Source organism: Neohortaea acidophila (genome assembly GCF_010093505.1).
Source record: "Neohortaea acidophila strain CBS 113389 unplaced genomic scaffold BDY17scaffold_5, whole genome shotgun sequence".
In the NCBI taxonomy this organism is placed as follows: domain Eukaryota; kingdom Fungi; phylum Ascomycota; class Dothideomycetes; order Mycosphaerellales; family Teratosphaeriaceae; genus Neohortaea; species Neohortaea acidophila.
In genome coordinates this window covers 1,781,370-1,797,284 of record NW_022985514.1, presented here as the reverse complement: position 1 = coordinate 1,797,284, position 15,915 = coordinate 1,781,370, and the positions used below count along the sequence as shown (strand labels likewise).

The window sequence follows — 15,915 nt, the reverse complement described above, 5'->3', positions numbered from 1 at the left end:
AGAGGACGAGTTCCATGATGAAGAATCACATTCGGATCTCGATGGCGGGCGGATTCGACGGGGCGCGCTCTAGGCAATGGCGTGAGTCTGGGAGGTGGAGAAGGCTTCGCGACGACTTGCCGTTTTGAGGTCTCAAGTCTGGGGAAGTCACGTGAGTCGAGCATGGACAACGTTGTGATTGTAGCGCAAGGTATCTATCTATTCCAATCATCTCACTCATCCCCGTCAATGAGAAGATCCTCACCTTCCACTTCTTCATCCTCGTCATTGGTGAAGTCGTCATCAAGATCCTCCGCTTCACTCATCTCTTCCGCTTCCTCGTCCTCGTCCTCCTCGCTGTCAACGTCACTTTCCTCAATCCTTCCATTACTAACCTTCTCCTTCTCCTTAGCATTCCTCTCATCCTGCCCCTTCTTCTCCTCGTCCCTCCTAGCCTGCTCCAATACCTTCTCCTTCTCCTCCTTCGTCCGTCTCAAGCCAACAACAAACGCCCCAATAGGCGTCTTCTCCCACTCCACTTCCCTCAAGAAGGCCTCAACGCCCTTGCGATCATTCGGCGCAAACTCCACCTTTGCTCTCCTCTCTTCAACCCACTTCGCGTTCGCTTCCGCCTTCTGCACGACCAGCGACACCATGCCATTGACCCGCGGGTTCTTGTTCCCCTTGCCGAATTCACGACTATTGACATCCTTCAGCCAGCGCTTCAGCATCACCGTCACCGGCAGGGACAGCTCGGGAAAGGCAATGTTCTTGCTCCACAGCACGAGGAACTCCGCCAGCAACTCCTGCACTTGCTCGCCGGTGCCGTCCTGGTACGTGCGGGTGTGGAGATAGGCCTTCGGGGCGCGGATGGCGGTAGAGAAGTCGAGAGGTTTCAGCGTGGCGGGTTTGGGCACTTTGCGCATTTCGCCCGATGTTAGCACTTCGTAGATTGGTGCTGCGAGTGGAATGTAAGTTCCTGTCGCCCGGCTTAGGCGGAGGAGAGATCGAATGAGTTGGAAGCGGAGGGGGAAGTATGTTGCGGTGGGAATGAGGCGCATGGCGCCCAGCGTCACTTGAACCAGCGGGTATATGAGCGGTCGTAGGGGGGCATCAGAGGCGGTGCAGTGTGCGGAGAGGACGCGGGACCAGAAGTCCAGGCTGTGGACGTATTGCCAGTTGTACACGGCCTTGTACGACTCTTTCGCGTTGTTCTGAATGGAGTTGCGCAGGTGGATGGCGAGTTGTCGGATGAAGGTGAAAGCGGTGGTGTAGCCCACACTTCCGTCGAGACCCCACAGCTCCGAGGCGGAGTTCTTCATGAGGTTCACGCCGGCGAGGGTATGGATGGTGGTGTTTCTGGATCCCTTAACGAGAGCCTGGTAGATGGCTTTCAGCACATTTTCACGTATGCCTGGGTCGCCAATGACCATCAGGCGGCGGAGCAGAAGGAAGGCGGCAATACGCGTTGCTTCTGTGTTAGATGTGAGGGACCAGACATTGGTGACACCCTTGGTCATGTCGCGGACGAGCTTCTTGAAGGAGAGGAGGTAGGGGAGCAGCGGGAGAGTGCAGGAGAGAGTCAATCGCAGAGTCGCCGGGTCGGACAGGTGGTCGAGGAGATGCAGTATACTGCCGACATGGCTGCGGAGAAGTGGTGTGATGGTCTTGAACTTCTTGCTCTCCGTCGCCACGTGCACCTTGCCGTGCTTGTTCTCTTGCACGGGAAGATGGTGTTCGAAAACCGCCGGGATCTGCTTAAGGGCGAGGGTGAGGAGCTCGTGATAGACTTGGGGGTCGGAGACGGAGTATTTGAAGCCTTGTTCATCGTCGTCGGAGACATGGGCGGCGGCGCGGAATGCGAGGATGACCTCGCGAGCGGTGCGAAGGGAGTGTTGGGTGGTCAAGGCGGACGCCCACTTTCGAATGGTGGCTTTGGTGAGCTCGTTGTTCTTCGCCTCGGGCTCTTCCCCCGACTCGTCGGCATCCATGTCCTTGCTCTTCCTTGACTTTTTCCGCTTGGGTTCCTCATCATCGTTGAGTCCCTCTAGTTCATCAAGGTTGACGTCCAGTAGTTCCGGCTCGTTGTCCTGCAGATACTTGTGGAATTCGGGGTCATTTTGCGCGAGAGCCTGCAGTTGCTGTTCATGGTCTTCCAGGTCATCCTCCTCTGACATGTCGTCCACGTCGTCATCTTGCGGCACTGGTTCCTGCTCGAAGGAGGCATCGGATTCTTCGTCCTCTTCCACCTGCTGCGACCTCTTCCTCTTGCTGCCATTCTTGGGGAGTTCGGGAACTTCGAATCCACCTTGGAAGAACTCATCGACACTCATAGATTGTAGCTTCTCTTTGGCCTCCTTTGACACGCTGTTCGGCGCTGCCTTGCGTGGCTCGGGCTCGCCATGCTCTTCCGCTCTGCGTGCCTTCTTCTTCGCCTTCACCTGCTGCCGCTGCTTGATCTTCTTGAACCCATTCCGCTTCTCCAGCGTATCCTTGAGATGCCGCTTCTCAAACTTCTTGGTGGCCTTGGTCTGCGCCATCGTTGTGTGTGTCGGTGGGTGGACTGCCGTCTGCGAGCTGCTCTCGAAAAAAAGTTCCAGTCCGGGGAATTTTTGATTCGCCGAAGTTTTGCCGGCGGGATCGTCATGGCACCTCCGAGTCCACGTCCACCTCTTAACTTGCCAATGCAACATGCATCCATGTATCATCCAACGCAGCAACTGGCCTATGCGCCCGCTCCGTACAGCTACACGCCTCACAGTTTGACGGCGACCATCAATCTTGACCAAGTATGCACATCTCGCCAGCCGAACAATCAATGTGGGAGTGGATTTGACCGGTGACACCAGGAAGTCAAACTCGCCGATACCTCTGCTGAGCGAGACCTGTACGAATCACTGGCCGAGATCTACTCCATCATCGTCACCCTCGACGCGCTAGAAAAGGCATATCTGCGCGATTCAATCCAGGAGAGCGAGTACACCGAGACGTGCGATCGCCTACTGCGACAGTACAAGAGTTGCTTGGCCGCCGAGACCGTTGCCGCTGCCTTTGGAGATCTCGACAGCTTCAAGGCGGAGTGGAATGTAGGCCACATCGCGCACATCACGTTCAATCCCCTGGGTCTGACATGTCTTGCAACAGCTCGAAGCACCCAAAGCCACCGAACGTCTCCGAATCGGCCTGCCCGCCACCACCGAGACCGCCCCCTCTCGCAACTCCTCCCAGCGCTACCCCCAAAACGGCCAGTCCTCTTCCAATCCCTCAGCCGGCGCCTCATACATTGTCAGCGCGTCCGAAAACTTCATCACCTTCTTCGACGCCATTCAGATGAACATGCTCTCCAAGGACACCCTGCACCCCATTCTCGTCGACATCATACAAGCCGTCAACAAAGTCACCGATCGCGATTTTGAGGACAAGGGCAAGATTGTGCAGTGGTTGATTACGCTGAATCAGATGCGTGCGGCGGAGGAATTGACTCCTGAGCAGGCGCGACAGTTGCAGTTTGATTTGAGTGCTGCTTATGACGGGTTCAAGAGGGGTTTGGAGTAAATGGTGTTCATTAGGAAAAACACTTTCGAGCATGGACCATCATTTGGGTGAAATGGCGAACAACGTCACCAGAGAGAGCTCGGAGGAGGCAATGGACGGTGAGCCGCGGACAGGGCAGAGACTTGGACGACCATTGACTAATCCAATCTAGTCCTCGATCTTCCCCAGCTCTACCAACGCCCTTCTGGAACAGAAATCCTCTCCGTCCTTGCAGACTTGAGCCAAGGACCGGTGTCTTGGGATACAACGTCTTCGTCAGCCGAACCAAAAGGGCGGAGGATCAAAAGTAACGGGGTACCAGCCTATCTGACCGCCATAATCGCCAGCCCTCTGTCTTGGCTCAATACCGACGCCGAGCGAGAACAAATCTGGGATGCAGCCTCGCAGCGTTTGAGCGAGAGAAGTGGGCGGTCAGGAATGGGTGACTTGACGCGCAAGTTCCGCATTCCTCTGACTCCGAATGGCAGCATCCTGGAACTGGAACTCCACGAACCCGCCTTGACATCCGACAATCTAGGCTTCAAAACCTGGGCCTCCTCCTACCTCCTCGCCAAACGCCTCCCACTCTTGCGATCCCAGCTCTCCGACTCGTCCGTCCTCGAACTCGGCGCAGGAACCGGCCTCGTGGGGATTGCAGCAGCAGCCATCCTGCGCACTCACGTCATGTTGACAGACCTCCCCGAAATCGTCCCAAACCTCGACAACAATCTCCAAGCCAACGGCTCCTTGCTCGCCACGTATAGCGGCAGCGCAGAAGCAGCTGTCCTGGACTGGTCGGACCCTGCATCCCTCGCTCACGTCGGCAAACACTTTTTCGCGACAATCCTCGCCGCCGATCCACTCTACTCCCCTGACCATCCGGCCTTACTCGCGCAAACGGTGGAGTACCATCTATCCCGCTCTCGCGACGCGAGATTGGTGGTGGAGTTCCCACTTCGCGAACCGTATGCTCCCGAGCGGTTGGATTTGAAGACAAGGTTGGAGCAGATGGGGTTGAAGTTACTGGATCAAGGGGAGGATGTGGGAAGAGACGATTGGGGAGATGAAGGGCGGACAATGGAGGTGAGATGTTGGTGGGGGATTTGGGGGTGGGAGTGATGGGTTGACGTTGTCATTGCGTATGGCCACGTGCACTTGGCCAGCGACGCTTGTGTTGGTCTCCATTGCTGCAACGGCTAATCACATGCCACCTCTTCATCAGTTGGAGGTCCTCTTCGCCCGCTCATTCTCATACCCCACATCCACATCCCCGTACCAACTCGACATCATAGCCTCCCGCACCCGGCCAGCAATGAGCGGACAGCAATCATCAAACGGCAAGTCGACCAGGTCTTCCGCTTGAAACCCGTACACCTTTCCAACGGCCCGACTGGCCGTCTGCGTTTTCTGTGCCCGGGGGAGGCGCGCCGCCTGATACAGGCTTGCAACTGCCTCGAGCGTGGGAAGACGTGACGACGTTCCGCCGCGAAAGTGGTCGGACAGTGCACGGCCTAGGACCCATCCGTCTTCCATCGACTGCGAGCACCCGGCGCCCAAGTGAGGCAACATGGCGTGAGCCGCGTCGCCCAGCAGCATCACTTTGCCGCCCATAAAGTGCCACTGGTCCAAGGGTTCGCGGTCATTAATCCGCCACTTGGCCGGCCGATCACTCAGAGCGCGAAGGATAGCCTGCGCGCCCTCCTCATGCTCCGCGAACGCCGCCTGCACTTCCGCCCGCTCGCAAGTCGTCACCCAGCTCTCGCGCACGTCCCGCGCCTCGCGCTCCGGCTGGTCGATGAAGGCGACGAAGTTGAACTCCTCGCCGCGCGAAATCGGATACACGAGGAGATGTTTGTGCTTCGCAAGCCACATGGTGGCTCCGTTGTCCGGCAGTGCCCCTAGCGAAGCCCGGGGGATGACATCGCGGTAGGCCACTTGCCCAGAGTACACGGCTGGGTCGGCGACGAACTGGTCGCGAATGGCCGAGTGGATGCCATCACACGCAATGACCAGATCGGCAAGGGCGGTCGTGCCATCCGCAAAGCTGAGCGTGATGTGCTCGCCATCGTCCTCGACTCTCTGGCATGCCTTTCGAGTATGCAGCGTCGCCGCGCCTCTCCGCTCTACCGCCGTCTTGAAGAGGTCAAGCAGCCCCGTCCGCGCACAAGCGGCAACCTGCATGTCCCCGGGTTTCGGCACGGGCATTCGAAAAATCTCGTCTCCGCTGTCGAAGCGCCGGTAGACGAGCGTTGCATTGCTGCCGGGCCTGGTGCCGGCGATGGCGTAGATGTCGTCGAGCAGGCCGAGCTCGTCGACGAGCCGGACGGCGCTGATGCCCACGGCTATGCCGGCGCCAATCTCCTTGTACTCTGCCGCCTGCTCGTAGACGTCGATTTTGATAGGCTTGGAAATGGACGACGAGGCGCAGTGGTGGTGGATACACAAGGCTGCGAACAGGCCGCCGAGACCGCCGCCGACAATGGCGATGGAGAAGCTATTTGTCTCAGACATGGTTGGGACGTAACGTTGAGAAGAGGGGCCAAGTATTCGTCGTTGTCAGAGCGGCGGCAATGGCAGTTCAAGGGCATTATTTGCTTGTCGCTTAGGCATGCTTACATGTGATGCCGTTGTGTAAGAACTTAGCTTACCCTGTAGCCTGTGCGGAGGTAGATCTTGCCCTATCGGCCGCAAATGTTCTCCGTATCCGATGAGGAGGATTCCATGCATTTGCAGTTGGGTGAATTAAGAAGTCTGCCCTAATTCGTCTTTCGACTTGTGGACTTGACGTCTTGCTGGACTTCACGTATCACCGCCACGTAAGCATCACGCCTCCTCTCAGCGCTTCTCTCAAACCACCCCTCACCTTCTTCTTCGCTGTGGCAGTAGCAGGTGTACTCCCCGCGCCTCTCTCCCTGCCCTTCGCAACGAACCACCTCGCCAACCTCGAACTTCCACATCCACCACTCATCGCAACAGCCGGCGGAGGTGACGATGGCACAAACCTCCTACCTACAACCTCCTCCGCAACATCCACCTTCTTCGTCGTCGTTGGAGCCAGCATGATCGGAATCTCCTCCATAATCTCACATGCCTTTTCGTTTGCTTTCTCTCCTACACACCGAGCCTCCTTACCACGGTCATTCGTCAAAGGAGCCAGCGCATCCTTCCATCCCTCCCCAGCCGCCAGCCGCACATTGTCAAACCGCAGCTCACTAACCGTCCGTTTGTGCGTGGCAGCAAAATTCCTGATTTCGGACGCTGAGGTGCGAATGTTGTGGAAAGTTGCCTGGCTGAGGTTGGGGAAGTAGAGCGGCGGTGTTTGCCTTCTCTGTCTGGTTGACGGGGTGGTGGTCGTGGTGCTGCTCTCCGCGGTTCGAATGGGAAAGCCGCGCTTGCTTCCGATCCAGCGGAAGTCGAGGCTGGTGAGATTGGACTGGAAGTTGCGCAGATAGGTCTGCAGGAGTTTGAAATGGTCTGGTTCTTCTTTTGCTTCGCAATTGTGATCGAAAGACGACAACGTAACACTGTCCATAGCGATCGCGAGCCGTTTGATTCGAGACCATGTTCGCGCTGAACGAGGAGTGGCACCGTAACCCGCTCGTGGCAGGAGATACGCCAGGCCATCCGGGTGGATGGGAGATAGCGTCAGGCTCTCCAGCCTATTGAGGTCATTGCGTTCGATGGCTATGCGGAGCGAGATGAGGGCAAAATCCACTGTGCTCCGTCTATATCGCTGACTTGAATCGTACCCGGGACAGCTGACAGTGAGATGGGAGAGATTGACAAACGCGGAGAAGGCACGAATGAAAGCGGGGACGTTGGTGGCGGCGTGGAAGAGCGCGGGCCATTGGCGCGTGAGGATGTCGTTGGTGCCGGCGTCGCCGTACTTGGGCTGTTTGGGCGTCGGCGCCTCGATCTGTGGCGTGTAGGTGAAGCTCAGCTCGGCGCCGCTCTGCGGATCAACCAGGGGAGCCAGGCAAGTCTGGGACGAGTGTGGGAGATTAAAGGTTAGACGTTGAACATTGAAGCCCAGCCGGTCCAGCGCAGCTAGCCGGGCGGGTTTGGTGAAAGTAGTGCTCCGAAAGGTGATGTGAAGGGTTTGGAAGAGCGTCGGCGCAGCCCGCACGCTGAAGTCGTGGCACGTGAGTCGGAGGTTCGCGAGGTCGGTTTGTTCGACGTGGGATAGGAAGCGTTCGCGGCATTGATCCTCGAGCCAGAATTTGAGAAAGGTGCTGCTGTCGCAGAGCACGAAGCTGCCGACCGAGGCGTATGTTTGAGATGCTGTCGAGTGGTCAGTCAGTAGATCTTGACGAGTGTGCGCAGCGCGACAGGTAGACTGACATCTGTCGCTGCTCGTATCAATCTCGCCGAACAAGAGCCTGCTCCCTCCACTTCGAGACGAAGCCGCTGAAGTCGCCGAAGCGCTCGAGAAGGCAACAGAGGGTTTGCTAGCGAGAGGATGTCCAGATTGCATGTCCTGCGTGCAATCCATAGCGGCGAGATGCGATCATTGGGATATTAGTGCTGCTGCCGGTCCAAGGAGATAAAGCGCCTTGATATTCATTATCCGTACGAATGGAGTGGAGAGCGAAAGGAAAGAAACACAATCCAACAAGACAGAAATCACCGCGCGAGGCCGCCATTTGACCCCATCAATCCCCTACCTTCTCCTCGAGCAACCACAAGTGGCGGGGCGCGATCGACGCCGCCCGCTCGCACGAGAAACGACTCGACCTCGACCTCTGAATGGCAGGCAAATGCAAAGCAAAAGTCGACGGGGGAAAAGCATGCAAAGAAAAACACGCTACGCACGCGGGCAGCTGGATAGCAAACGCGAAAAGAGAACTGCAGTGAGAGAGGTGAATGGAGCCCCGCGGCGGAAGAGGTCGGGGCCTGAGGCCGGGGGCTGTGACGCTTTGGGTTTCGAAGGTGGAGGGGGAGTAGGACAAGCCAATGGGGAGGGCGAGGAGCTGTTTGGCCGGCTGCGAAGCTAATGCAGAGATGCGGTTTCATGCTGCGTTGCTGCTGTGCAGCTTGCTTGCATTTGCTATAGTCGCGTCCAGAAGCACGTTAGCACGCGCGATAGACGCGACGGGCCGCGAGATGTGTGCGGATGTGGTTGGGAATGTGCTTTTGCGTGGAGGTGTGACGGAAGGGGATGAAGTGAAGTCGATGAGAGGCTCGCCAAGACACATAGTCTTCACCCTGAGGCACACACGTGGACTTCGCCACAAAAATCGCGAATCGACGCGACATACTTGATCTCAGTCGCGTACGACACGCGCTCCATGGACGTGAAGATAGAAGTGATCAATGGCTCGCGAAACCGTGAATGAGATACGTCGTCAGGAGGCGACATTCCGCGTACAAGAAGCGGACAACACCCCGCAACGCCATCACCATCTAAGCAACTGTCAATCCCCAACTCCCATCTCCACGCAGGAGTGCCCAGATCCGCCCGGCAATCCCCTAAACCTATCCGCTCAAGATACCTCAACTTTTAATTCCAGATCCGAACCGAACCCAAGCCAAAAACTCCACGCTTTCATGAAACTCTCGCAACGCCAAGTAATCCCATCATCACGGAGGCGGTGGCGGCGTCGTCAAAGGACTCACCGGCGATTCCGGCCGCTCTCGCCCATCCGCCCGTCCCTGCCTCTCGTCCGTCGTTTGAAAGAACGAGTGCGCCGCATCCTGCCTACTGCTGCCAGGCAAGTCGTCCGACTTCGGATTGTTGACCACAATAATCTGCGTGGCGGGCGGAGTCTGTGCGCTCGCCGTGACGTCTTCCGAAGGCGAGAGCTCCTCGTTCTCCTCTGGTATCGGCGGGCAGTAATCCTTTAGGACTTTCTTCAGTTGAGGGCGTTTGATGGGTTTCGAGCTGCAAAGAAACATCAAATCAGTATGACTGCCGCGTTCAAGTGATCAGGCAACGCCAAAACTCACAGAAAGTAATTCATCCCGGAATCAATGCAGTCCCGGATGTTGCTCTCCTCCGCAAACGCCGTCAGAGCGACAATGGGCGCCTGGTATCCTATCTCGCGGATCAACCTCGTACTCTGCAGCCCATCCACGTTCGGCATCTGCACGTCCATGAAGATGAGGTCGAAGGGCTTGCACTCCTTCGGCATGTCCGGAGTCGGGGGCAGCATGGACTCCTTGACGTAGTCGACGGCCTCCTGCCCATCCTTGGCGACGGTGACGTCGTAGATGTCCTCGAGCTTGAGCATGCGCAGCACGACCTCTTGGTTGACTTTGTTGTCTTCGGCCACGAGCACGCGGATTTTGTTGCCGCTGCGGTTCGCCTCGGCTTTCATCTTTTCCATCGCCGCTGGCTGCGAGCCGGGGGATTCCATGGGCTCGGAGGAGGCGAAGAAGGGCTGGCTGAGGCCCACGAGTCGCGGCTGCGAGTCGCTGGTCACTTTGGCGGGACTGCCGGTCGTGACGGTGGCCGTCGTCGTCAGCTTCTCATCCACGAGCTCCTCGCCTGCCGAGCGAGAGTGGCGAGCCACTCCGACGTCCATGTCGTCAAACGACAGGCTTCGGCGCAGGACTTCGTCCCTTGGAGCCTCCACGCTCGAGCTCGCCGAGCTATCCAACCGCGTCGTCAAATGTCGCAGTGGCATGTTCAAGGTGAATGTGCTGCCCACCCCTACGGTGCTCTGGACCTTGATCGAGCCATGCATCAAACTGGCAAGCTGTGAGCAGATGGACAGGCCAAGACCAGTACCACCGAACTTTTTCGTCAAACGCAAGTCGCCTTGGACAAAGGGCTCGAAGATCTTTTGTTGCAGATTTTCCGGGATGCCCGGACCAGTGTCGATGACCTCAAATTCAAAATTCAGGTAGACGCCCGGAGGCGGAGATGCCGCTCGCTCTTGCGACATGGCATGCGGTCGGTCTCGCGCGTTGATGGCATTGGCGGTGCTGAAATTGGAGCCGACCTGGGAAGCGTCTGATCCTCCATGATGGCGTCCAGAGACTCCTCGCGACTGTCGAGATTGACGGGAAGCTCTAGACGGAGACTGACGCGAGGCCCGCGAAGTCCGTCTGCTCATGTCGGCCAGCTCGGGGAGACATCGGATCGTAAGCACGACCGAGCCGTCGCGAGGAGTGAATTTGAGCGCATTGGAGACGAGATTGATGATGACCTGTAAGATGCGTTGCAGGTCGCCCCAGAGAATCATATCTTTCAGCCGTCCGGTCCCGTTAGGTCCGTAGTCCAAAAAGTCTGGAGTAGAATCATTCGACACGTAGAACGGAACGCCTTCCCACTTGACGCGCAGGTCGATGTGTCCCTCACGCGCCTGCTTCTCGAAGATTGCTTCAATCTGCTGACTGATGTCCCGCAAGCGGAACTCCTTTTCGTCCAGGCTCAGCTGCTGCCCAACCTGGTTCTTGCTGAAGGTCAACAGATCGGTCAGGAGGTTGAGCAGAAGGTCTCCGCTCTTGTAGATCGTCCCGAGCGACCGCTTGACCCGCAGCGGATCATCTTCCTGCATGCACACGGCGCACATGCCCATGATACCGTTGAGAGGCGTCTTGAGCTCGTGCGAAATGTTTGCAATGAACAGCGTCTTGCTCTCGTTCGCCGCTTCCGCCGCCTTCTTGCTTAGTTCCAGCTCCGCCGTGCGCTCTTGCACCCGCTCTTCCAATCGCGAGTACTGCATCATCAGCTCATCCGACATCTCGTTGAATGTTCTCGTCAAATCGGAGAGTTCGTCTTTAACGAAATGCTTCCGATCCGGCACTTTTCCTGGGATGCGGAAAGCCCGCTTCATCCGATTCTCGCGTCTCCTCTGACGCTCCTCGTGTCGTTTTGCTCTCCATTTACCGACGGCGCCGTTGGGAATGTCTCCAGGCTTTTCTCCAAACTCCTTTTCAGCTCCACCCGCTCCAGCGACCATCTCTGCATCGTCGAGGCCTCGGTCTTCCGGATAGTCGAACGAGCCAAGGCTGCTTCGGCTTCCTGACTGTCCCGGCGGCTCGACGGATTTTGCCGTAGCCTCACGCAGACTACGAATAGGACGAACGGCAAAGTGTGCCAAGGGGAAGGCGATGACGGCCATGAAGCCTGCCGTGCCAAACACACAGGCCAGGATGATATTCCGGAGATCGTAGATGGGCCGGTAGACTTCACTTTGCGCCAGCTCGACAATGACCAGCCATTCGACCAGATCGGTTTGGGGCATGGCATACCCCACGGCAACCTTGCTGCCATTCTCGTTGCGGCCCTTGACGACGGCGCCTGAATTGTCAGAGTTGCCTGTTGCTTCCGTCAGGCCTTTCTGGACAGCTGCATACTCGCGCACAGGGAAGGGAAGGTTCGGCGTGGTGAAGGTGTGGTTTGGATGTCGATTCGCGTCAGCCGTAGGTAATGGAATAACGTACTCGACGGGAAAGTTGCTGGGTGGATGGCCATGATTGGAGGAGTACAGGATTGCGGGAGAGAAAAGGTTGGTGCTGTTCACTGGGCCAACCAACAGTGTTTCGCCGGTTTTTTGAAGGCCCTCGGAGCTGCCCATGATTTCGCTGATCAGCGCGCCACTCATGACTACGGTTAGCCAGCCCAGGACGTCGAGAGTACTGGTAGTATTGACGATGGGTACGGTGATGGAGACGAGTGCAAAAGTTTCGTTGATCTGCCACGGGCCGAGGAGCAGCGCCTCTCTCGCGCCGGGCCCGATGGTGGCGCCATTGTATGTTGCTTGCTGCACATTTGACCCGTTATCCAGCGTGGCGGAAGTATATGTGAGGTTTGGGTACAGCACTGGAGGGTAGCCATAATCGAGGCCTCCACATTTAGAAGGGGACATGCCGAGGGTGGCCGGGCTGCCATTGGGGCAGGTCCAGGGTAATTCCAGAACACCCTGTACCTGCGCACTGGTCGTGTTGAGCACACTGTACGGACCGGCAGGGCCCGAGGCATTCCTAGGATATACCATGCTCTGCAATAGCAGATCCTGGCCCACCGAACCGCCCGATCCAATCACGGCGGCCATATCTTGGTCTGCCTGGGCCCAATTGGCGGCAGAGTTGTCTCCGCTGTTGACATAATTCTCCAATGCGGCCTGGATGATAACCCTGGTGGAAACGAGGTTGGAGGTGGTCTGCATGAGGTCGAGATTCGACGCGAGCTGGGCGGCTTTGAGGGATGCGGTGAGGGAGAGGCGGGAGCGGCAGACGCTCAGGACGAAGGAGTGGTTGGCGACCCATGTTGCAATGGAGATGACGCCGAGGCCGATGAGGGAGGCGAGGAGGATGAGCAGGGCGAGCTGCTCTCGGATGGGGATGCGCATCATGGCAGACGGCGGAGGTGTGCGGGGAGAAGAAGCCGCCTACCACTGCTGCAGTCGCGTGTACGGCAACGGGAGGCCGGCGATCCCATGTCCTCGCTCTTCAGCTTTCCCATGCACCCATGCTGGAGTGCCCACGACCGCAGGGATAGTGCGATGGTGATCTTGCCACGAGCCGGTGAATCCGTGACACGGCGGGCGGATGTGATGAGTAGGTCGCGCGATCAGCCGCGCTCGGAGTTCTCCACAGGAGGTGTATGTAGGGGAAACGCTCGGGCTCCAAGACTCCGAGAATCCAAGAAGCGTCGCGGGACAGCAGTGGGGCATGGACACGAGCAGCAGCGCGGAGGGAAGATGTTTGGTAGATTCAAAGGGTTGTCTGCCTCGCCTAATAACTCGACGGGGGGGTTCCAGCGTCCAGACCGCGTGGTCGCATAAGGAATGCACTAGCGCCCGAGGCCCTGCGCCTGACTCAGCTACGCCCCCTGCCAGTATACGTCCATGCAGCAGCAGCACCTAATCCAGCTGTTTTGCAGAGCCGTGCATCCGTGGCCTCGCGCACCGATGGTCTGGCATGGCCTGGCCTGTGATCAATGCAGCCTCAAATACTAGACCCTCGCCGATCACCGTCCATCGTTCTGTCCACTGTTTGTCAAACATGGGGCCGCGGGGGATGTGGAGGCCCACGGTGCGCGGGCCGACCCGTGCCTGACCAGCACCGAATGTTGGCAACTCCACTCGAGCCTGATAGGTCCCTCGCTTCTCGGGGTCTTCTCACGTACGCCCTTATGCAAGCAGTGCACTCAATCCACCCAGCACCACATCCCGACAACTCTGCCGTCAAGCACATGTATCTGAGGCGAAGGAAGGAGGCAAGGAGACAGCGGAGCTCACGGCTTAATAATTGTACGGAACCGACGGTCTTCCCATGACTTCTTCGCCTCATCGAAGAGCCTGCTCGAAGCCTTCTAAACCACCCCTGCGATATTCTCTCCACAGTTGTAGTTGCCAATCGTCTGCGGTGCCAGAAAATTCTCGAAGACGCCGTAAGTGTCGGCGCCCTGACTCGGGCAAGTCGGCGCCACTGAGACGAAGCAGCCCGCGAACATGCCGCTTGGAGTGTAACTCCAAACGGCGGCGTTGGTGAGCTGCAAGCCTGCCACACAGCCTGGACGCACGCGCGCACATCAGTCAGCCTACGCTCGTCCAATCTTATCACACCCCACGACTTACAATCGTATGCACTGGTTATGCCACTGACAGTGACGAACTTGTCCGCCATGTTGTTGTTGAGCGTTTCTCCAATCACCTGGCCATCGACTGCGTCCGCCAAGTTGTTCTCTGCGCATGCGGCGTAGACCGTGGCAGTTGCATAGACTATATTGGTCGCCGTCGTTGTGGTCGTGGTGGATGTTGATGTCGTGCTCGTTGTCGTGGTCTCCGTGGTGATGGTTATTGTCGCCGAGGGATATATCGTATCTGCGCACCGCGTCAGACACATCGCTTGCCACGAGGCCCCTCACAATACCTACCTGTTTCAGTGGCTGTGGTTCCCACAATGACCGGCGATGGCGTTATCTCTGACACCGACGTCACCGTTCTCGTTGTCTTAGCGCAGCTGCTGTGGGTCTGTTGGATGCAATTGACCCCGTGCGGATGAAGGTTTCGATTGAATCCGACCAGCGCTTGACCAGACGGTTTTCTTGCCTCGACCATTGCGGCAGGCTCAGGCTCACGCTTTACTACTGGATCGGGGCCAGCTGAATATGGAGGATTAGCCATTGTTAGCCCCAAAGTAGGGAGCTGGGGGATTCCTACCGGAGCCTGAATAAGAAGAGCCTGGGAGCGTCGACTGGACGGGTAGAAATCTGCCCGCCATTTGCAGTCAGTAGGGGATTGCTCGCGCTCTGCGATTGAACGAACCCAGGAGAGGTAGCAACGGTCGATGTTGCGGTCGTCGACGTGCTCACCGTGGTGGTGGTGTCAGTTTCGGTCTGTACGCAGCGAATATCAACCCAGCGATTCTTGTCGCGAGATGGCCGGAGGCGGAACATACGTTAGTATTCGTAACTGTGTCAGTGATTGTGTTGGTCGCCGTGTCGGTCTCCGTGGACGTCGTGGCAGTAGTGACCGTGGTAACGGTGTGCGTGACTGTACTGGTCGAAGGAGGGAGAGTCCTGGCCTTGGTCTTGGTCGAGGTGACGACACTCGTGCAAGGAGTGTACTTGGTCGACCAATCTGTGTGGTAGGGGACCGCTCCTTTCCCCCAGGTTGTGTAGCACCAGGTCGGCCAGGGAGGGTTGGCCGGCGCGTGCGCAGCGGCGTGGGCCATGCTCGCGAGCGATGCGGCTAGCGTGACGGCGATGGCACCGATATACATCGTTGCGCTTCCTCAATGGTAACCACTTGTTCGCGTGAGATGGTATGCAGTGGAACGGAGGGAAATTGAGCGGGAGATCACTCAAGGAAGCAAAAGAAAACGAGAGGATAGGAGGAGACCTGCGACATGGAATGGGCACTTACTTCTAAGCGTGCGCCGTCACCGAGCACACGCTACCATGCCCACGGACCGTATGTTAAGCAGAGATCGACGTGGCTAAGTAGCACGGAGAGCATGCATGCAAACTAGGCGAACGAATGATGAGCCTTTGCACTGGACGTTAGTGAATTTAGGACGAGCGATGCGAGCAGTGAGGCGCTCTTGGCCATGTTTAGCGCCCGCGGAGGGTGTCGTTGGTACTCCACGATCTTGCAGGCTGCATCACGGAGATCTCAGCGCGACGGCCGTGAGAAGTCTGCTGGGGAAAGCTGCCACATCGTCGCCCATGTCTGCCTTGTTCTATCCTCAAATATTCGCCCAAGCACGTGAGAGGTGTGAGATTGATGTTGCTGCTTTCCCCATGGGGTAAGAAGTCATGACCTGCCTGAGGCTGAAAGCGCGGCGTCCATCTTCCGCTCCCTCGCCGCTCTCCTCCGCACACCTTCCGCTTTCCCGACCAACAACCCCGGCTATGACCGCTCCCTCTCTTCGAAGAAGGCTAATTTTTGGATGGCGACCGTGATGATGCGCGTCAATGGCGCTCCGAGATCGCCCCCCATAGTCAAC

The 15,915-nt window shown here is 57.7% G+C and overlaps 6 protein-coding genes across 6 annotated transcripts; 1 reads left to right on the top strand and 5 right to left on the bottom strand.

The window, feature by feature from the left end:
* Window positions 1–155: 155 nt before the first annotated feature.
* On the bottom strand, window positions 156–2,686 carry BDY17DRAFT_297983 (Noc2p family-domain-containing protein). The gene has a single exon (XM_033733667.1). It carries the CDS (start codon window positions 2,670–2,672, stop codon window positions 213–215), a length of 2,460 nt encoding a protein of 819 aa, XP_033590302.1. The 5' UTR covers window positions 2,673–2,686; the 3' UTR covers window positions 156–212.
* Window positions 2,687–2,825: 139 nt separating this feature from the next.
* Window positions 2,826–4,870, top strand: BDY17DRAFT_334732 (VPS28 protein-domain-containing protein; the record flags this gene model as incomplete). Its single annotated transcript, XM_033737917.1, has 3 exons — window positions 2,826–3,065; window positions 3,124–3,523; window positions 3,686–4,870. Coding segments are annotated over 3 exons (1,587 nt in total), but the record flags the coding sequence as incomplete, so codon positions are not given.
* BDY17DRAFT_153308 (uncharacterized protein) lies at window positions 4,683–6,172 on the bottom strand. Its single transcript, XM_033729649.1, has one exon. It carries the CDS (start codon window positions 6,022–6,024, stop codon window positions 4,732–4,734), a length of 1,293 nt encoding a protein of 430 aa, XP_033590300.1. The 5' UTR covers window positions 6,025–6,172; the 3' UTR covers window positions 4,683–4,731.
* Window positions 6,172–8,235, bottom strand: BDY17DRAFT_153243 (uncharacterized protein). Its single transcript, XM_033729648.1, has 2 exons — window positions 7,855–8,235; window positions 6,172–7,794 (listed from the first exon to the last, which is right to left on the bottom strand). Exons 1-2 carry the CDS (start codon window positions 8,003–8,005, stop codon window positions 6,320–6,322), a joined length of 1,626 nt encoding a protein of 541 aa, XP_033590299.1. The 5' UTR covers window positions 8,006–8,235; the 3' UTR covers window positions 6,172–6,319.
* Window positions 8,236–8,731: 496 nt separating this feature from the next.
* On the bottom strand, window positions 8,732–13,191 carry BDY17DRAFT_297978 (uncharacterized protein). Its single transcript, XM_033733666.1, has 2 exons — window positions 9,460–13,191; window positions 8,732–9,394 (listed from the first exon to the last, which is right to left on the bottom strand). The coding sequence occupies exons 1-2, from the start codon at window positions 12,813–12,815 to the stop codon at window positions 9,094–9,096; spliced, it is 3,657 nt and encodes a 1,218-aa protein (XP_033590298.1). The 5' UTR covers window positions 12,816–13,191; the 3' UTR covers window positions 8,732–9,093.
* On the bottom strand, window positions 13,187–15,249 carry BDY17DRAFT_353822 (uncharacterized protein). Its single transcript, XM_033738239.1, has 5 exons — window positions 14,866–15,249; window positions 14,733–14,803; window positions 14,628–14,677; window positions 14,342–14,569; window positions 13,187–14,288 (listed from the first exon to the last, which is right to left on the bottom strand). The coding sequence occupies exons 1-5, from the start codon at window positions 15,187–15,189 to the stop codon at window positions 13,462–13,464; spliced, it is 1,500 nt and encodes a 499-aa protein (XP_033590297.1). The 5' UTR covers window positions 15,190–15,249; the 3' UTR covers window positions 13,187–13,461.
* Window positions 15,250–15,915: the final 666 nt, after the last annotated feature.